The 20,710-nt window shown below is 55.6% G+C and overlaps 1 protein-coding gene across 1 annotated transcript in view; it reads left to right on the top strand.

Annotated features, from left to right (window-relative positions):
* Positions 1 to 20,710, top strand: part of TMPRSS6 (transmembrane serine protease 6) — a 36,926-nt gene that overhangs the window by 6,924 nt on the left and 9,292 nt on the right. Inside the window, exons 3-10 of the mRNA XM_077168740.1 lie at positions 3,785 to 3,918; positions 5,241 to 5,308; positions 5,810 to 5,994; positions 6,280 to 6,321; positions 11,094 to 11,298; positions 13,563 to 13,699; positions 15,094 to 15,206; positions 15,520 to 15,629. Of these exons, the coding sequence (XP_077024855.1) occupies positions 3,785 to 3,918; positions 5,241 to 5,308; positions 5,810 to 5,994; positions 6,280 to 6,321; positions 11,094 to 11,298; positions 13,563 to 13,699; positions 15,094 to 15,206; positions 15,520 to 15,629 (994 nt within the window). The remainder of the gene's footprint in view (positions 1 to 3,784; positions 3,919 to 5,240; positions 5,309 to 5,809; positions 5,995 to 6,279; positions 6,322 to 11,093; positions 11,299 to 13,562; positions 13,700 to 15,093; positions 15,207 to 15,519; positions 15,630 to 20,710) is intronic.

Raw genomic sequence — 20,710 nt, 5'->3', positions numbered from 1 at the left:
CTCCGTCTGTACCCTGGAGCCCCAGAAGCAATTGGCCCATGTCCCTGCCCACCCGTTCACCCATCCTTCCTTCCATCCATGCACCCATCCATCCACGGGTTCAGTAAACACCCATTGAGCACCTGCCACCTCTTTCTCTGAAACCATGGAGATCGTATGTCGGTTGATGAACAATACTAGATAAATCCAATCAGGCGGTGCCTGTAAGAATGTTCCCTGCGCGCTGTAGAAGACGAATCCAGGCTTCACTACTGAGCGCGCTGTGCCGGGCTCCATGCCGGTTCCACCCTGGCCCCGAGATTTAGCGGCGGGTCCAACACAGCCACTACAATGTGAAACAGCCATGCAGGGACAGCTCACCAACTTCCCACTGAACTTCCTATTAAATCTCATGGTGGGATTTCAGGCCCGTTGAAAGGAACCGAAGCTGCGGACATGGAGATCTGCCCAGGTCCTGCCCCAGAGGAGGTCAGGGTGGGATAGGGGTCTGGGGGGGGCAGAATCAGTTTCTGGGGGTGGCAGTGTCAGGAGCCCCAGGTTTGGCTCAGACCCGCGTGCAGTGATTCAGAAGGTGGCTTGTGATTCTGCTCGGAGCAAAGCAGCGCAGGCAGGGAGAGGAAACCGTGTGCACTTCACCACCGGCAGGAAGCTGGCACCCTCAAATAGTGCTGCGGCTGTCAGGCCTCCTCAGGCAGCGGGATAATTAGTCTCCAGGGTAAACGGGGAGCGCCAGGGACACACCTGCCAATTCTTTCTTGGTAGAGTCTAAATTCCTCCTGATTAAGCTTCTGAGTAAATCCCCCTGGGGTGGGGCTGCAGAACGAGAGGGTGAGCACTCCCAAGCCTGGGCCTGGGGAAGCCACCCCCCACCCACCCGAGGGGTTCAGGGTAGAAGCGGCACTTCAGGGGAGGCTAGGGGGATTCCTTCCCCCCAGCTCCGGCTTTGCCTCCAGGACGAGCTGGGCACTTGGCAGGGAATGAATCAGATACATGCCCTGCCCTCGGGGAGCTTCCAGGGAGCAAGGAGATGGATGACTGGCTGATTTTGCTAAAACAGAGCTCTGCTCGAGAGGCAGCCTGATGCAGAAAGCTGCTCAGCTGAGGCCAGGGCTGGCTGCTGGGATGGAGCGGGGTGCTCAGCCTGGGGCTGCTCCACCCAGGCCAGGGAGTGGGCCTTTAATACAGCGCATGGTGGCCCCTGCTCCTTCAGCAATAAGCCTCACTGCCCTCCACCCCTTCCCCTCTCACTTCCTTCCATCCATGCACCCATCCATGAGAAAATCGAACCTCTCAGAAGGGAAGCTCCAGAGGCGCTGGCCACCTCGCCCTCCAGCTGCACCCAAGCCAGCCCCCTTCTCAGGCGTCAGCCTCCACCCCCATTGCCCACACGATGCACCCTCCCGCATAAACAGGTTCTCGTTGCTCCCACCGTCAAAACCCTCTGGTGGCCCCCTAGGGACCACCCCATTTCTCTGCTCCCCTCTGCTGCAAACTCCTTGAAAGAGCTGAATCTGCACTGCTGCCTCCAACCCCACACCCACAGGTCTCTCTTTGACCCCCTCTTATCTGGCTTTTGCTCCTCGAAACTCCAGCAGCTCTTGATAAGATCTCTAAAGGCGCCTCACTGCTAAATTTTACACCCATTCCCCTCCTTGCAGTGGCTCATGGGCAGCACCTGCCCACGTTGCTCACCCCCTCCTTCTTGGAATCCTTTCCTGGCTCCGCATTGTTTTTTGTTTTTTGCCTTCAACTCATGGCTGCTTCTTTTCGGAGTCCTTGCCATAGAAGGCCTCTCTTCTAGGCCCACTTCTGTCGTGAGCTCGTCCAGTCCCTTGGGCTTTAAGTGACTTTGATACTCTTATGACTCCCACATTTTCATCTCTAGCCAGGCATCTTCCTTGAGCCGCTCCTCCCGACGTCTCAGGAGCATCTGGGACCAAAACGTTCACATGCAGCTCTCACTCTTCTCCCCAAACCTGGCACACTGCATCACCCCAATCGGCAGCCCTTTCATCCCTCCGGGTGCTCCCCTGGCTCCCCGCTTCCTCTTACACCCCACCCCCAATTTGCTGACAAACCCAGTGGTCTCGCTAGCCCCCAAACATATCGAGAGTCAAAGCGCTTCTTGCCTTCTGTGCTGCTGTCCCCTATCCGGCTGTGCCCTCACCTGGATGATTGCAGCTGCCTCCTCACTGGTCCCCTTGCTTCTGCCCTGCTGCCTTAGAGTTTATTCTCCATACAATAACAGAAGGGATGGCTGTATAAAGTGAATCAGGGCACTAAAACTTACCGTCTGTCTCAGAGTAAAAACTAAAGTCCTCCCAGGGCTTACAAGGGCCTGTATTACCCACCTACCCCCCATCTCCTCTTCTCTTGCTCTCTTATCACTCACTCTTTCATGGTCTTCAGACACATCAAGTGGGCTCCTGCCCCAGGGCCTTTGCACTTGCTGATGCCTCTGCCTGGAATGCTTTTTCCCCGAATATTTATCCATGAGGCCGAGTCCATCACTTTCTTCCCTGGCCTCGATTTTTATAGTTGAAGGTCCCAGTGCTATCACCGCTAGCATCACATACTACATTTGTGGCTTGTTGTCTGTCTTCCTTTCTAGACTATAAACTCTTTTTTTTTACTTTTTACTTGGGCAGGCACCGGGAACCGAACCTGGGTCTCCAGCATGGCAGGCGAGAACTCTGCCATTGAGCCACTGTGGCCTTCCTTAGTCTATAAACTCTTAAGGGCAGGATTTTCTTCTTTAGTCTTTTGTTCATGGCTAGACTGATATATTCCCAAGTCTTTAGACCATTCCCTACATATAATAGGCTCTTAGAAAAGAGTTGTTGTATGAATGAATGAATGAATGACTATGGATGTAAACCTAGGCTTATGAATCCTCTCTTGGCACATCAGCCAAAACGATCTTTGCAACATGGAAATTTGATGATGTTATCCCTGATTTTTACCACTTTTCTGGTTTCTCCGGCTCATCAGGCAAAGACTAAAATCCCATAAGGGTCTTCCTGGCCAGTTCCTGTGTTAGGACTTTTGTGCCCCCTTCCTGTTTCTGACTGCTCCAGCCAAATGGGCCTTTAGCCACATCCTCCACACACTCCCTCTGCCCCAGGACATTTACACATGCTGTTCCCTCTGCCCAGAAGGTACTTTTCTCCCTCACCTCTTCCCAAATTACATTCTCAGTCCTCACATCTCAGATCAGGGTGTTCACCCCGCCCAACCAAGTTTCTTTGTCACCCCCTCTCCATAGCACAGCATGCTTCTCCTTGGTGGCTCACCTCTCAGCTGGCTCCTGCATGCCACGTGGATGTGGGAGTAATTCCCATCTTAACCCCCACTGCCAGCCCCATGAGCAAGACACATCTGTTTTGGTTTACCAGGGCACCCACATAGTAGATGCTTAGCACACACTGTAGGAATGGAAGAAGGCACAGAGGTGCTAACCTGGGCACTTGACCTTCTGGGCCCATGTGGGTTTCCTGGCCTTCGTGTCATCTGCTCTAGACCAGCCCCTGTACCAGCCCCAGCCTTTGATCCCTCTCCCCTGGCACCTTGGGGCCAACTTGTCACCAAACCAACTTTGGGTGACAGTGATAACAATGGCAATGACAAAAGATGATGATGGTGGGGGTGGGGGTGGGGGTGCCCTGGAGGCCCGAGATGCTGAGGCTGAGCGGAGGGTGCGAGGTGGCAGGAGGTGGCATGGGGAAGACAGGAGCACCTTCCTGCCTGCTCCCTTGGTTAACTCTACTGGTTCCTTCCCTGCCAGGGTACAAGGCCGAGGTGACGGTCAGCCAGGTGTACTCAGGCAGCCTCCGCGTGCTCAATCGCCACTTCTCCCAGGACCTTGCCCGCCGAGAGTCCAGTGCTTTCCGCAGTGAAACCGCCAAAGCGCAGAAGATGGTAGGGAAGGAGTGCGGGGAGGGGGAGGGGGCTGAAGGGAGGGGCTCTAGGATTAGATGGAGGGGGCCTGGGGCCGAGAAAGGAGAAGGGAGGGAGTCTAATCATGACAAGCCAACTGGTCCATCCACCTACAGCACTCAAAGAGCAGACCCCAATTCTAGGCACGGTGGGGGTGAATGTTGAGGAAGGGGCCAGGGTGTAGGGCGGTGGGAAAGTGAATGGACTATAGGGTCAAATGTACTTGGATTAAATTCTGATTATGCTGCTTATGAGGAGTGTGACCTTGGGAAAGTTAGCCCAGTGTGGTCCATGCTGAAAGGGCCCCACCCACATCGCCTGGACACTCACCCCCCGTGCCTGGAGATGGCATACTTCTTTGGAGAAGCTTTGCTTCTGCAAGCACCTGGCACTGCGGTCCGCCAGCTGTGCAGGTCAGAAGTGCCGGAAGCTAATGTGCTTCCAGCCCTCAGCCAAGCAGAGCTGGGAGTTGGTGGATAAATATCCCTGCCCATTGTCCCTTGGCGGGAAGGCAGTCTTTAGATGCTGCCTCACCGCTCCCAGAGGCTGCCTGCCGGATTGAGCCACAGTTGCCCCGACCCTAAGCTGCCCATTGCCATCTTGTGCTAGCTGCCCGCCTTTCCCCATCTTTCTTCACCGCTCCCCTCAAGGGTGTTGCCCTGAATCACCTCCAAATAAGTCACTTGCCTCATGTCCTTGACTCCATGTCTGCTTCTGAGGAACTCAGCCGGAGAGTCTCTTTATTCATTTGTTAATGAGGGAGGCTGCCTCAGAGGTGTGGAACGAGACAGTGTAGATGTTACCTCTCTGCCATTCAGTGTGCTTTATGAACATATATTTACCCATTTAATCCTACCATCAGCACTGCACTGGAACATGTGCAAAATTCCAGCCAGTTGAACTGATCAGAGCAGGCTGGCTGTGCCTGCAGCTGCTGGGGGGAGGTGAGGAAGGGGACATGCGGGCTAAGGAGCTTTCAGAGTTGGTGACTGGCTCTTGACAAGGGGGTGAGAAGGTCAGTGGCGGTGGAAGTGAGAGCTGGGGCGGAGGGAAAGTGCCTGGGTGTGGGGTGTAAGAAGGTGGAAGAGGTACGAGGGTTGCCCCCTGGCTCAGCCATGACTGCTGGTGACCGCGGGCAAGACTCTCTCCCCCCACCCCCCGGGCTTCCCCAGGCACCTCTGTGGAGCAGAGTTGCCAGGAGGACTGAAGGATGCCCAAGTAATAAGATGTTCCAGAAGCTTGAGCAGCCGTCTGCCCCTGCGAGAGGTTAATGCTGGGGGTTATTATTATTTTCCTCCTTGCAGCTCAAGGAGCTCATTGTCAGTACCCGCTTGGGTCCTTACTACAACTCTAGCTCCGTCTACTCCTTTGGGTAAGTTGTCCCTGGCCCCCTACTCAGCCTCAAAGAGTGGGAGGGCACCTTGGAGACATCAGATGCAAGCCTTCATTTTATAAATGGGGAAACTGAAGCATGGAGAGGAATGCGACATCCTATGTGTGGCCTCCCCTCAATCAGTGTGGTTCCCTCATCCGTAGAATGGGCTCAGTGGCGTGGTCCAGACTACGTTAGGTGGTAGATGAAATGGGGCCTGGAGGGTGCTGGGCAAGGCCTGGGGGCTGGCCATTGTCTGCACAGCTCATATCCGCATCTCAGTTCCGCCTCTTCAGGTATGGTCTTTGGCACACAGCGTCACCTCTTTGCCTCAGTTTCCTTGCCTGTGAAATGGGGGTGCTGTGTGCACCTCCCTCGGAGGTCTTGGGGAGGCTTCCATGCAAAGACCAAGGAAACCACTTGGGATGCAGGGGCAGGGTGGGTGGGTGGGGGCCTGACCTCAGGGCTCCTCCCAGGTCCCCTCACTTCTGCCTTCCCTAGGGAGGGGCCCCTCACCTGCTTCTTCTGGTTCATCCTCCAAATCCCGGAGCACCGCAGGCCACTGCTGAGCCCCGAGGTGGTGCAGGCGCTGCTGGTGGAGGAACTGCTGTCCACAGCCAACAGCTCGGCCGCTGTGCCCTACAGGACTGAGTACGAGGCGGACCCCGAGGGGCTGGTGATCCTTGGTCAGTACTGAGGACGGGGCCGGCCCCGAGAGGTGGTGGGAGAGTGGCCGGCAGCAAGGCCAGGGCCCGGGATGCTCTCAGGGCACCCCCTGCCCCCACCAGTGACCTCAGAGGGGCCGGGGTGGGGCAGGGTGGGCATAGGGGGGCATAGGGGGAGGTCGTTTGGGTAAATCTCTAATGGGCAATGGGCTGATGCTGATGGTCTCCTCTCCTTTTATTTTTATTGTATTTCATTTTATTTATTTGCTTATTTTTTGTCCTTGTTTGTTTATTTCCTTTTAACAGAAGCCAGTGTGAAAGACATAATTGCACTGAATTCCACGCTGGGTACGCTACCTTTGTTTTTTCCTCCCTGCTTTCCTTTTCAGTAGATTTTTTGTTGTTTTTTGGCTTGGTCAAGGGTCAGGGCCACTTGGTTTCCATGGTGGGTGCGTGCAGAGGGCCCTGGGCTAGACTCACCCAGGGGATGCCCCCGGGGGGAGGGGGAGGTGTCACGTGCGCATGTTTGTGGGTGTGTGTGTCATGCACAGGGGTATTGAGGATTATTAGAGTGTGTGCGCGCCCTGTACCGAGTGTGTGTGGCTTTAATTATCCAAAAAAAAAACAACCCGTGATTCTCCTTTTCTACCATTGAATTCAACTTGCCCACAGGCTCCCATTTCCACTGATAGTAGATTTGAGGTATAGTCATCACTTTGCGTTAAAACTTGGTCTTTGGAAGTAACACATCTGTCACATTTAAGGCTATTCCCTCCAGCTTTCCCTTTTCTTTCTCACCAGGCTAACTGCCCTCCCCGTCCCCTGTTCCCTGCTGGGACCATATTGCGAGAGCCACCTTGCTTTTCTCCAAGAGGCCCCATAGTGTTAATGCTGGGCTCTGGGAAGGAGACAGGGCTCCATGTCGCACAACACCAGGGGGCACTGTTCGCAGCTCATGAGTTGGGCAGTGTCCCACCTGCGCCCCTGAATGCTCAGGGAGGGAGGCAGAGTTTACACCCTAGTGATACCTGCTCTGACCTTCTGTCCCCCCATCTTGCTGGTCAAATTCTTAAGTCCTTGGCCAATAGAGGGGTTGAGGTCAAAACGTAATTTATAAAAAGTTGTCATGATTCTCATACAAAGATATAGTGAGTACATGTCAGAGGTTTATTTAATGATTAATGAGGGAACCAGTAGGATGGTACAGTTGATTCAAGGAAGAATAGAATAAGCTGATCTCTATTTAGCCATCAAACAATCTATTGATTCATCGTCAATGTTAAAAAGAATGCTGGCATGAGTTACCTATAGCTTTTGGGTCTATCTTTTCTATGGAACCAAAACCGTTTAGTTTATTTGTCTTCTATAAATTAACTCTTACAGATAGTCAGTGGTAAGCAAGAGCTAAATTCCCTAGAGCCATAGGGGCCCTCACCAGACAACGCTCTAGGGCAGGGGGAGGGAGGTGGGACCTGCAAACTGGAGTCTGAGGGCCAAATCCAGTGGGCTGCCCGATTTCCTGCGCCCATGAGTTAAAATGGCTTTTTTTTTTTTTTTTTTTTTACATTTTGAAATGGTTGAAAAACAGTTGTAGACATTCGTTTTCTCTCTTGCTATAGAAGTACTTACATCATAGCCTCAATTTTGACTCCAGGCTCTGAAAACCTAAACTATTAACTCTCAGGCCTCTTTGCAGAAAAAGTTTGCTGACCGTGCTCTAGGGCAATGATTCTCAAACTTTCTGGTGTCAGGGCTCCTTGATACTTTTCAAGACGATTGAGGATCCCTTTAGTTTTTGTTCATATGGGCTGTAGATACCCATATTGACTGTAGAAATTTAGATGGAGGAGATTGAGAAGCAATAAGAAACCCATTACGTATGAACAAAAGTAGCATGTTATATGAAATATTACTTTCCGAAACAAACAAAAAGATGCAGCCTGAAGAGTGGCCTTGCTGCACGTTTTTGACATCTAGGAGACTGCAGGTACTCAGATCTCTTGTGCGCTCGCCCTGTTGTGATGTCACAGGTCAGAGAGCTCTGGAAAGTTCCACTGTGCTCTTGTGAGGGAATGAGAGTGAATAAGACAAACACCATCTCAGTATTGTTATATAATAGTTGTGACCTTGCAGCCCCCACCGAATGGGTCTCGGGGGCCCTGAGGGGTACCCTGTCCAGAGCCCCCCCTCCTGTGTAGCACCGAAAGGGCTCTCAGTGCAGTCATCTTTTTGTTTTATTTTCAAGTTTGTGGTAATTTTTGTCTCCAGTAGGGTGGCTTTTATAGCATCACGCCTTTTCCTACTCTGTGGTTTATGGCAGTGGCTCTCAAACTCTGAGCTTCGTAGGAACCTCCTGGAAAATGTATCAAAATGCAGAGCATATACCTCCCCACCCCCTTTCCAACCCCTATGCACCACCACCACCAGTCAGACTCCTTGGGTCTTGGCTGGAGCTCAGGAGTCTGCATTTCAATCCACATCCCCAGGAGATGCCCGCGGAGATACCCATGGAGAGACCCGGGCCCCTGAGAAATCTGGCTCGTAGGAAAACAAGAAATTCCCCAGGCTTGGCCTTCCCGGCTTGGCTGTGAGTTCAGGGAAAACCTTTAGTCCTCAAGGGCCTGGCTTTTAGACTATTTTCTCTGCTTTGAAATGCCTTCTTTTGAAAGGTCATGGCCAAGCAAAGGCTCCTCTGGGCTCTGTCAGCCTGCGGGCAGCTCCCCGGGCTAGCCATCTGCTGAGCCCCCAGGGGACAGAGGCAAAGGCAGCTGGAGAGAAGGGAGGGGCGGGCAGCGGGTTAGCGCAGACCACCCTCCTGCCCCGGCCTGGCCCCGCCTCCCTAAGTGGCATCGGTGTCTGCACTCGTGTGCACACACACACTCACACATGTGTACAAATTAATCAGTACACACATTGCCCTGACTCTTGGAGGCAAGATTTTGGAATCTGGGGAAAACTTTCCCTTGCCCTGGTTTGTGCCACATATTCTCATGTTTCAGGCACTGAAATTGTCTTTATTTGTTCAGTGCATATCCAGAGCCTGTGTGCCCAAAGCCATTTCGCTCTCTCAGGTCCCTTGGCCTGCATTGAGGACAGACAGCAGAATGACCGCATCCTTACCGCTGCATTTGGAAGAGCTTCAAGCCCCCCTAGGGAAGAGCGACCCACAGTGCTAGAACAGATGCCCCAGGAGCAGCGAAGAGAGGGACAGAGGGGGACACCAGGGCCTGCAACTAAAGGGACGTGCCTGTAGAGGCCCGACTCAGAGTGCTAGGAATCCATGGGAGGAAGAATTTGCTCCCGATAGGAACCCAGGGAGACTTCCTGGAGGAGGGGGCATCAGACTCAGGCTTGGGGGATTGGTAGGACTTTGACAGGTTGAGAAGGGAGAAAGGTCATTCTGAGCAGGGCATAGGCAAAGGCTGGGAAAGAATGTTCAACACATGTTCATTTGCTTTCTCCCAGTGACCAGAGAGGCCAGGCCACCCTGGAACTGTGCCTGATTAAAGTAGAGACCAGCACATGCCTCTCCACTTCATTAGTCCACCAAATATTAAAATGGTATTAAAATGGCAAAATCAGAGCATCATCTTGGACCAAGATTTAAAGAATACCGATACCCAGGAACAGCCATAGGCACCTTTCCCTGGCTGCCAGCTGTGACAGATGTCAGAGGTCCTGTCCCTTCCCAAGGCAGATGTCAGAGGCCCTTCCCTGGTGGGCAACTCGCCACTCAGGATGGCCAGGGGTTAAGGAGTGGGAGTGGAGCAAAAGGTGGCAGCATCAGAGTGAGGTATGTCTGCCTCTGCTCCCTTGCTCATCCTCAGAACCTCTGGAAATGGAGAGGTAGAGCAGGGATCACTGTGTCCCTTTGTCAGAGCTCAGAGTAGCTAAGCGACTGGGCCAGAGCCACACAGCTGCTGGTTCAGGGGCCATGGTGAGGGGCTGCCTGCCGTGTCCGGGTTCATTCCTCTACTCTTAGGGCTCCCTACAGGTCATCCAACTTCCTGCTTCACAGGCTGATGGTGAAGATTGAATGAGATGCCGGATGCTTCGTGGCAGAGGGTATTTGTCAGTTTATTCAGTGTGGATCCCTGGTGCCTAGATCAGGGCCTGGTTCAATGAGTATTTTGAATGAATGAATGAACGGTGTGGGCAGTATGACTTTGCAAAATCTAGTGCTGCATACAAAGGTAATGGATTAAATGCAGGAGCCACGGCTCAGCAGGTGCGGGGTGGGGAGGGGAATGTGGGTGTGGAGGTGAGGGGGTGTGGGGGATGGAAGAGGAGGTGTGGAGTGGGGTGGCCACTGAAATTGGCTGGGTCTAAGCTTCCAACAGGGCCAATCACCTTCTTGATTGAAGATGACAAGTCACAGGACTTTCTTCCCAGCTCTACCTTCTCCCCCTCCCCTTGCTCCTCAAGAGAAGAAAGTTCCTACGTTTATTAAGCATCTACTGTATGCAAGACACTGTGCCATGCACGCTAAGATTTATTGTCATTATTTTATTATCATTAGCTCAAAGCACATCTCCTCTACCTCGAGCTACCTCTCAGACCCCACTTGAATACATTCCTTTCTCTCCACCTGCGGTGAAACCCTTGTCCTGTCTCACCTTATTGCACGACCCCCTCAGTGTTGCTCTCAGCAGTCGAGGGAGTCCAAATCCGATCCTGCCCCAGCCCTGCCTAACCTTGGGACTGCAGGATAATGCGGCACCTCCTGGGCCACGGCCTGGGCTCTGCCTCCCTCTCCAGCAGGCTCTCCTGCCACCCCTGTGCTCAGACTCATTAAAGTTCCCTTGCTGGCCCTGGCCTCCTGATGTGCCCCAACTGGGACCCCAGGACGTCCCTACACACAAGCTGGGTTTGGGGCCCTCACCTTCTGAGCTGTTACCGCCTCTTTCTGTATCTGTCTCCTGGCCTGTCCTCCATGTCCCCACAAGCAGTCACTTTATTTTGGTGCTCACTGACATGGAGGGGTCAGCGAGCGTTTGTTGGGTGGTTGAATGATTGAACCAATGAATGAAGGAAAGAATGAACACATGAGGAGATGGGAAACAGAGATCAGCAGGGAAATGAGAGATGGGTCAGCGGGTCTGTCCCTGTCCTCTCTCCAGGCTGCTACCGCTACAGCTACGTGGGCCAGGGCCAAACCCTCCGCCTGAAGGCGCCCGACCCCCTGGCCTCCAGCTGCCTGTGGCACCTGCAGGGACCCAAGGACCTCATGCTCAAACTCCGGCTCGAGTGGATGCTGGCCGAGTGCCGGGACCGGCTGGCCATGTACGATGTGGCAGGGCCCCTGGAGAGGAGGCTCATCACCTCGTGAGTCCCTGGGAAGGTGGGAGATAAGGGATGGGAAGGGTTGGGTGATATGGGGTCAAAGGCCACACCCAGTGTTTTGAGACAGGCGGCTGTGTGACCTTGGCCCGAGTACCTGGAGGACAGTGAGGCCAGCCTGGGGGGCAGGGAGGAGTGAGAGAGGAATCTGAAAATGGTTATGCCCCACATCCCCTCCCCACCCTGAGCCTCAGTTTCCCCTTCAGTCACGTAAGGCCAGCTCTGAAAGTCAACGTGGCTTGTCGGGATGTAATAAATAAACGCTAGCCACTATTATTATTGTCGCATATAAGAGATTTGGGAATGGGTCACAGAGGGCATTGAGTACCAGGAACAATCTGATTTTAATACATGGTAAGTGGGGAACTATGGAAAGTTCTTGAGCAGAGGAGTGGGGCTTTAGGATGTGGAATATGGTGGTGGAGTGCAGAAGTGAGCAGGGTCAGAAGGCAGGGGGTGGAAATGGCCTCTGGAATGGGCAGCCTGGTTCTCCCCCCGCCCCCAGGGTGGAGGGAGAGTGTGGGCCCACAGTCTCTGTAGGAGGAGGGGCAGCCATCTGGGCCGGGGGTGGGGTCCTCCTCTCCTCGTTTATTGAGCACCTACTTGGAGCCAGGCACTGGGTTAGCATCCTCGCTCACATGTCGGGCAGTCCTGGGGGCGAGCTGGGCGAGGCCCCTGCCAGCCCCTGCACCAGGGCCTCTCTGCCCCTCCAGACTCTGAGGCTGGACACTCATCCTGCCCGTGACCACAGCCTCGGCTGGTTCCTGCGTGGTCTGGGTTCCTGGGAGGGCTCCAGGAACCTCAGAGAAATCAGATCACATCAGGTTTCAGACCCGGGACAGGCAGGGATGCTGGCAGCCTTCCCCTGGGGCTTCTCTCCTGCACGTCCCTGGCCCTGGCCCAGGTTGCCAACGGGAAGGGGATCCCGTTGCCATTTCAGCTGTGCCCCCACTCGCCATGTGACCTGGCAGCTCCCTCTCTGTCTCTGACCTTCAGAGAAGATCTAAAATGATGGGGTTAGACAAAATCAGAGGTGCTCAAACCCATACCCGGAGCCATGCTGGGGAGTGGGGGGAGGGGCTTCAGTGGTGATGGGAGCAGGTGAGACCCTCCCCCAGCCTAAAAGGGCAAAAGAGGTTTGCTTTTTCATGTGTCCCACCCACTGGGACTCTGGGGAATATTTTATTTGCAACAAGGGCTCTGTTGCTTAGTAAATAAAATAAAACAAAACCCCCAGTAATAAAAGCTGAGGTGACCTCCAGGTCCCTACTAACCTTAATAGCTTATCTCAAGAACTGGGGGTGCATGCTTGGCCAAGGAGGTGGGTCCCTCCCCTGGAAGAGCTGAGGCTAGAGGCCAGGGGACGAGGGGGTGCCACGCGTGGCGACCTTGAGGTTCTGTTGGAAGGATCTCACATGCTCACCTGCCAAAGTGCCCAAAGTACCTCCGTGGAAGCCAGTTTCCGCCCTTCAAGGCCCAGTGTCCCCACAGGTAGTTGACCGTCAATAAATCGCTGTTGGGTGTTGGATTATCCGCTCCAGGGGAGGCAGGCTCATCCGCTGCCCGTGAATTGATCTGTCAGACTAGCGAGAACTCGAGCAGGAAGTCCGATGGAGGTGGGAAGAGGGTGAAGGGGAGGCCCAGGCCCTGCTGTCCGAGACAGACAACACCCACATGGGTCCCAGGCAGTGCTGGCAGTGGGGCCTTGGCAAGTCCCTGAGCCTCAGTTTCCCCATCTGTAAACCAAGCAGATTGACCTTGACGATCTTGGAGAGTCTTTTCAGGGCTGACGTTGTAGTCTGAAAGGTAGAAGACTGGGCGGGCCACAGTGGCTCAGCAGGCAGAGTTCTCCCCTGCCATGCCAGAGACCCGGGTTCGATTTCCGGTGCCTGCCCATGCAAAAAAAAAAAAAAAATGGTAGAAGATTCCTCCAGGGGCCAATCTGGTCTACCTGTTGGGCACAGGCTGGGGACTCAGGGGTCATGGGCGATTTGACAGGGTGGGTGGGGTGAGGGAGTATCAGCGTGGGAGTGCTGGGGAACCTCCCAGCCCCAGCAGCTTCAGAATCTGGCCTGGTTGGAAGGCTCCATCAGGACCCCAGGGCCTACTCCTGCATGCATGGGGGGCTGGCCGTAGAGGTGGGCTTGAACCCCATCTGCAGCCCCCCAGCCCATCCTCCCATCCACCTGGTAACCCACGGCCCTCCCAGCCCCTCACCCTGCCCTTGCTATCCTTCCCTGCTCTGCCAGGGTCTACGGCTGCAGCCGCCAGGAGCCGGTGGTGGAGGTGCTGGCCTCGGGCGCTGTCATGGCCGTGGTGTGGAGGAAGGGCCTGCACAGCTACTACGACCCCTTCGTGCTCTCAGTGCAGCCCGTGGCCTTCCAGGGTGAGAGGTGTCATGGGCCCCTGGGTGGGGGGTGGGGGGCTGGGAAGATGGGCATTGAACCCCAAGGGGAAGGCTCATCCTTGCTCTCCATTCTCTCTCCCACTTGCTTTCCAGGTTTTCTCTCTTCTCTGTTTGTTGCCCGTCTACCCCTCTCTCATCACTGCCCTGCCCCTCCCACCTCTATTCCTGGGTCGGTTTCTCTCTCCTCACCCCCCTGCTATCCCTCTCCCCTCTACACCCACTATAGCTGGGCCTGGAGGGTGGGGTTCTGTTGTCAGCAAGCTGGAGAGCTTCTTCAGACCTGCCCTAGATAGTCCTCTCACCCCAAAGCCTAGGGCAGGGCACATTCCTGTGGAGATGGTGCAGTGCAGTCATGGGGAGGGTTATACAGTATTTCCTGAAAGGGGCCTCCTGTCCCTTCCCTCCCTCTTATTCTACCTCCTGCTTCTGGATCTCCAGTCCCCTCTCGCTGGGCTTCTCAGGTTCCAGCCCAAACCTCCCACACTGCACTCCAGCTGGCATCTGGGGGGCGGAGCGGGGTTGGGGAGGGGGGTGGGGGAGGGAACCCACCGCCCTCGGGGCAGAGCAACCCTTCCCGACCTCCTGGGCCCTTCGGGGCTGGAGGACTGCGAACAGGACAGATCGGAGGTGGCTGTATCTCCCCCAGCCCTCCGTCCCTCCACTCAGTTTCCCCTCCCCCTCCCTGCAGTGACCCACTGCCCAGATGGTCTCTTGGTGGGGGGTGGGGCTGCCTGCCTCCGTGGGGATCCCTGAGGCTGAGAAAGTACCAACAGCTGGCTTGGTTCTCACGGGAATCTCTGCCCCAGGCTCTGCAGGGCACGGGGCTGGGTGGCTTTGGGGCTAACAGCCCTCCTGGGAGATGGCTGCTGAGGTCCCAGGCTCTGGAATTCCTCATTCACTCACTGTGTGACCTCAGTCAAGTCACTCTAGGCCCTGCACCTCATCCTTCTAAAGGGGGGAGTTTCTTCCTCGCTGACCCCTGCCCCTGTGTGGTAACTACGATGCTCATGCAGTCGTGAACACATTCTACAAACTTTCGAGTGCTGTGCATCTAATGTTGATAGCTAACATTTATTGAGCACTTACTACAAGCTGGGCTGTTTGAGTATTTTATGTCTATTTAATCCACTCAACTACTCTAGGAGGTATGTACTATCATTGTCCCCATTTTACAGATGAGGGAACTGAGGCCCAGAGAGGTCAAATAACTTGCTCAGGTCACACAGTCAGACTCAACCACTGGGTTTTACTGTTCAGTGGGTAGTGGGGGTGGGATTTCAATTGCTCCCCCCTTCCTGATGGGAGGGGTGGCAAGGGTGGGATGGGGCTCCGGACCGGGGGACTGTGTGGAAAAGGCTGTTCTCTGGGCCCAGCGTGCGAGGTGAACCTGACACTGGAGGGCCGGCTGGACCCGCAGGGCGTCCTCAGCACGCCGTACTTCCCCAGCTACTACTCGCCGAGCACCCACTGCTCCTGGCATCTCACGGTGAGCCCCACACCCCGCCTGCCTCTGCCCAGAGCACCCCATGGGCCTCCAGGCTGGGAGGGAAGGACCACCCTGCCTGCCAAACTGCCCACAGGCAGGGCCCCGGGTGCAAATCCTGCCGAGGTAGATGGTGGAATGGATGAGGTCTCCCTGTGTTTGTCGAGTGACTAACTGACTTCAGCCCCAGCTAGGTGCTCTCTTTGGGGTCTCAGATGTTCCGGAGCCCAAAGGACAACTCTTTTGTTGTCTGAGACGTTGGTCCCACAGCCTGACCATGCCCACTGGCCACCTGACGGCAGCTCCCCCCTCCCAGGTGCCGTCCCTGGACTACGGCTTGGCCCTCTGGTTTGATGCCTACGCACTGCGGAGGCAGAAGTATGACCTGCCGTGCACCCAGGGCCAGTGGATGATCCAGAACAGGAGGTACCCACCTCGAACCCCCTCCCTCTCCTTCCTTCCTGAGGCCTCGTCCCCTTCTCCCAGAGCTAACCCCTTGGGACCCCAACTCCTAGGCTTGACAGAGCCTCAGAGAGTGGGGGTCAGGGCTGGGGTCTGGCTTGTCACCCACCCTTTGACCCTGGTCCCATCCTGGCCCCAGCCCCCACCAAGACTCCCCCTCCCCGACTCCTGCCCAGCTACCCTGGGTGTCTCAGACATGTGTTTTGCCATCAGACACCTGGGATGTTAGTCCAAGTCAGAATGGAATGGTTTCTTTTCCTGGGGTTCTGTAGCCCCTCTGTCTGACACCCAAATCCTTAAATGAGATCATTTAGGAACGACTGGATTCATGGGTGCTAGAGTGTTTTTCCCCCAAACCCTCGAGAGTATAACTGGAAGCTCATCTCCCCCCACCCTGGCTCCCAGCTGGTGGCAGAGGTCCAGTGGCTTCGTGGCTGAGAAGCTGCACAGCCAGGACTGGCCTCCATTTTTGCTAATCCAACTGCCTCTGTTGGGGGACGGCGGAAACGGGGGAACCCCTAGGTGGCTCACACACACATGCACAGGGCACCCACCTTGCTACCTGTCCCTGCCCTTTACCTCTTTAGTAATGAAGATTCTAACAAAGATGTCAGTCTTGGGGTCTGAGCGGAGGGCAGGGAGTTCGGACAAAGGTGGCGCCATCAGCAGCATCTGCTGGGCTGGGGCTCGCGTGGTAGGGTTGTGGGTCAAGCCCACCGAGTTCAGCAACATGGGGGCCTGGTGGTCCTGACAGCTTCAAAGGGGCAGAGCTGGCAGCGAAGCTTGGAGATGCAGGCAGAGAGAGAAGTTTGGCTGGGGAAGGGAGGAGAGAAATAGTTCAAGGAAGGAGATGTGTCAGACTGGAGACACTCCACGTCCGTGCGTGGAAGCCCACGGCAGAGGTAGGGAGAGGAGGTTGCGGGCCTGGGTGACGGTTGGGAAGGGGGTGGGCCGAGGGTGTAGTCGGCAGGGATGGGGGACCTGGAGCCCACAGGGCTGCTCAGACAGATCCTTAGGCGGCCAGGGCAGAGGTTTCGAGGAGAGGGGAGAGCTCGAAGTTGCCATCACAAAGACCGTTCTCATGGTGAGAAGGGAAGTTGAGGAGAAGATTCCACAGCAAATAGCAGATTGGGTCTTAGGCAGCCCCTTCCATTCCTGAGATTGGGGGCATCTAAGAGGCTGGGATTCTAATCAAAGTTCTTGATATCTTGGCTTCCCCAAGATTCTAATACACTAATCTGGGAAGGCTGTAGGGCTCTAGAATTCTTGGATTCTGGGGTTTGTGTCCATATTCTCCAACACTTGCATTTGCCTGGTGGTTCATGTTATTTATTTATTTTTTTGGGTGCATGGTCCGGGAATTGAACCCGGGTCTCCCACATGAAAGGCAGGCATTCTAACCACTAAACTAGCCGTGCACCCAGTTCATGGTATTTAGAAGGATCCTGCAGGTGACAGAGGTTGTCAGCGCTCTCCTGACTCTACGCCTTCCCCAGCTTTTTGCAATTTATCAGGAACTGTGCTTCTAATGAAAAGGAAGACAGGCTGGTGGTGGGTCTCAGGCACCGTGGTGTTTGAAGAAAGCGAATGAAAAATGAATGGTGTGATGTCAGGCATGTTGCTGCTGGGAGGGAGTCACAGGCTGTCGGTGTAGTTCCCACACTGTGCTTTGGGGAGCAGAAGGCATCTGGCCCACCAGTCCCAGCCCGTGGGCCCCTTGCCTAGGGCCTGCCCGGGCTGAGGGTGGCTGCACTCACCCCTGGGTGCCAGGAACCCACAGGGTGACCCGGAGATTGACCTCTGATTCATAGTTCTGCGAATGGTGATCCCCTTTTTTCCTGCCACCCTCCTAGCCCAGAGCTGAATCTGATATCTGCGGAGGAAACTCTGGGTTCGGCACCTCTCCCCTCTCCTAAGGTGATCCCATTTTGCCAGGGCCCAGCATGGGCACCAGTGGCACTGAGCCAGCTACTCAGCACAGGTTGTTTGGGCCAGTGGCCGCCAACCCATGACATGAGTGGCATCGTTCCCATCTCCCAGAGAAGGGAAGAGCAGCTCAGCAGGATTAGGTGGACCCGAGATGGGAAGGTCAGGGCTGTCCCACACCCACCACCAGCCACACGCAGCACCGAGGACAGTCTTTACCACGCACTCTTGAGCTAGAAAATGTCTAGGCTGCATAGGTCCTCGAGCCCAATCCTCACTCGCTATACAAGGGGAAACTGAGGCCTAGTGAGGGCAAAGGCCTTGACCTCTTCTCCTTGCGTTGAAGTGGTGGAGAGGACTTCAGGGTGTGTGCGGTGGTGGATGGGGTGGGAGAGGGCGGGGCCTGATAGGTCTGATGCCCCCCCCCCCTTTTCTTCTCTCACTGCCCCCTCTCCCCACCCCTAGCCTCATCAGGGGCAGAAGACAGGAGTCTGGCCGCCTGGTTGCTGCGTGTGATTCTGGATTCACAGGGGTTAGGCCAGCACAGGGCCTGAAGCTTTCACTACTTATCCATCAGAAAGACGCTGTCTCCCAAACCATATTTATTAGCTCCTAATGAAATGTTGTTCCCAATCAAGGCAGTAAAGCAGAAAGAGCTTAGGTGTCCAAGCCAGACAGACTGGGGTTCAAATCCTGTCTCTTCTACTTCCTACTTGGGCAAAGACTTGACCTCTTCCAGCCTCAGGCTGCTCATCTCAAAAATCAGGATGAACACCCCTCCCCCCCCACGCATGCATGTGCCTTAATAAATGGCCCTCACTGCATAGGGACAGGCTGGGCTAGGGGTGGGGAGGACACTGAGCTGAGGGCTTTCCGGGTGCTCTGCAGGTGCCATCCTGTTCAGCCTCCACAATCCGGTGGGCCAGCAGGGACTCTTGTATCTTTGCAGACCAGTGAGGAGCCCGAGGCAGGGGGCAAAGGGGTGATCTGCACAAGTCACAGTCAGTGACTGGAGGAGTGTGAGCTGACCGGGGCTCACCCGGACAGCGTGTGCGTGTCTGTGCAGAAATCTGCACATGCGAGTGTACATGAGCGTGTGAACGCTCACACATATGCAGAGACTTCCCCCAGAGCCTCTGAGCAGCCCAGGCCAGACACTTCCTCTGGCCAAGTCATTTTCGGCTAATCCATGGGCCTGGAGTCTTAAGTGGCAGGTTCTGTGACTCTCTGGATGGCTGGCCTTGACCTCTCTGCCCTTCATTCCCCAGGTGGGGAGTCCCGTCCCTGCTCCCCCAGGCTCCTGGTCAGGTCTGGGTGTGGAAGGGAAGGCAGAGGTGGTGCCTGTTGATTACAAGCATCGGACAACCCGTTTCCTCTAGTTATTATCATTTTTGATAATGATCATCGTATGTAGCTGTTGGGAAATTCTCTGAACCAGCATTTGTTGGAAAATCCGCATGTGTGGGTGGCGTATAGACACCAGCCATCTGGGGAAGGGTGCAGATTTTCAGGCACAGGGTTTGTAAGGAGGGGGCAGAATCCTTGGCCCAGGCAGCCCCTTAGGCAAAGAGCAGAGGCTGTTCCACCTTCAGGCACCACGCGGAGAGGCTGGCCTGGGTTCCTTCCCCTGGCTGGGTGGCCTCAGGCAAGGCCCTCAGTCCTCTGGGCCCTTGCTGCCTTCTACATCCCTCCCCTCCCTGCTTCCCAGCGGCTTCTCCCCCATGCCCTCCTGCCGCTGGCCGAAGCCTGCTGCCCTCCGAGTGGCTCAGAGGTGGGTGTAGGAACTGAGACTGGTGAGAACCGGCGTCACTGCAGCGCAGGCTTCCCCCTTTCTGGGAACCTGCCTCCCCGCCAGCTTCCCCTCTTCTGATGTCATTTCTCTTGTGCTCTGCTCTAACCATTTCCACCTGGCTCCCGGCCAATGGGGACAGGCAGAAACTGCTGGCTCCTTAAGCCAGCTGGACCGCCCACCCCACCCCGGCCCCCGTGGCCTGGCATTTCTGCCCTCCTGAGCCCCAGGGCGCCCAGCACTGTTTGCAGACATGGACCGCCCGCCTGACACCGGCGAGGTGGAATGCAGAGCCCGCTGTGGCCCCACGATGTCAGCAGCCTGCTTTCAAAGAAGTCATTTTCTCATTTATTCCTTGAGACATCCTACCAGGGAGTGTCATTATCCCCACCCTGCATGTGGGTGAGCCAGGCCTGAAACTCAGCTCTGGGGCTCCAAGTCCAGCGGCCTGGCCACCACGCGGTGCGGACCCTCCTTCCCACTGCACCGGCCCTTAGGAAGGACATGTGTGTGCCCATCCCTCCCCCCACCCACTCTTCCCTCCCTCCCTCCCTCCCCCCACCCAGTAGTTCTCGATTCCCTCCCTCGGTGGAGTTGCCGATACACAAGAAGGGTGGCAAGGTCCCTGCTTACCATCTGGACGAAGCAAGAAGGAAAAGCCCCCAATTCCAGATTGGTGAGAGAGCCCAGCAGGCCACACAGTGCACAAAAGCACCTTGATGCCAGAGTCTCCCGCAGCTGAGGCCAGAGGGTGGGCTCCACAGACCTCAGACTACTGGGGCTTTGTGGAGGGGGTGGGGGACACCCGGGGGTGCCGGGGCCAGAGGACGCGCACCCTTCCTCAGACAGCGCTGCTAGAGGAGCCGGCTGCTCAGAGGGGTGCGGGCGCCTGGCCAGGGCGGGCCTTGGTGAGGCCGGCTGCGGGGCGAGAGCAGGGAGTGGGCCACCGCGTGCCTGTGTCCCCTGCCCAGAGCGGGTAGCGTCAGCCAGTGTTAACTTTCAGGAGAAGTAAGGACCCAGATTATTATGTGAGATTAGCTTACAACTAAATTAAAAAAAAAAATTAAAACAAACCCATTGCATAGACCAAACATCATCTTTGAGCTGGGCCCAGCCTGAGTCATGAGATGGCAGCCTCTGCCTAGAAGTCTCATTTGGTCCCGACCCATCACCCCGGCCCTGCCCCTGGGCCCCCCGGGTCCCAGTTAGTAGGATGAGCTGGGGGAAGGCAGCCCCCAGCCACAAGCTGGCTGATTCCTGGATTCTCTCGTGGAGGCCAAAACCTGAGAGCCCCTGGCTGAGGCTTGGGGTCCCAGTGCAGCCTTCAGAT

This window comes from Tamandua tetradactyla, chromosome 7 (genome assembly GCF_023851605.1).
Source record: "Tamandua tetradactyla isolate mTamTet1 chromosome 7, mTamTet1.pri, whole genome shotgun sequence".
Taxonomy (NCBI): Eukaryota; Metazoa; Chordata; class Mammalia; order Pilosa; family Myrmecophagidae; genus Tamandua; species Tamandua tetradactyla.
This window is presented reverse-complemented; position numbering and strand designations above follow the sequence as displayed.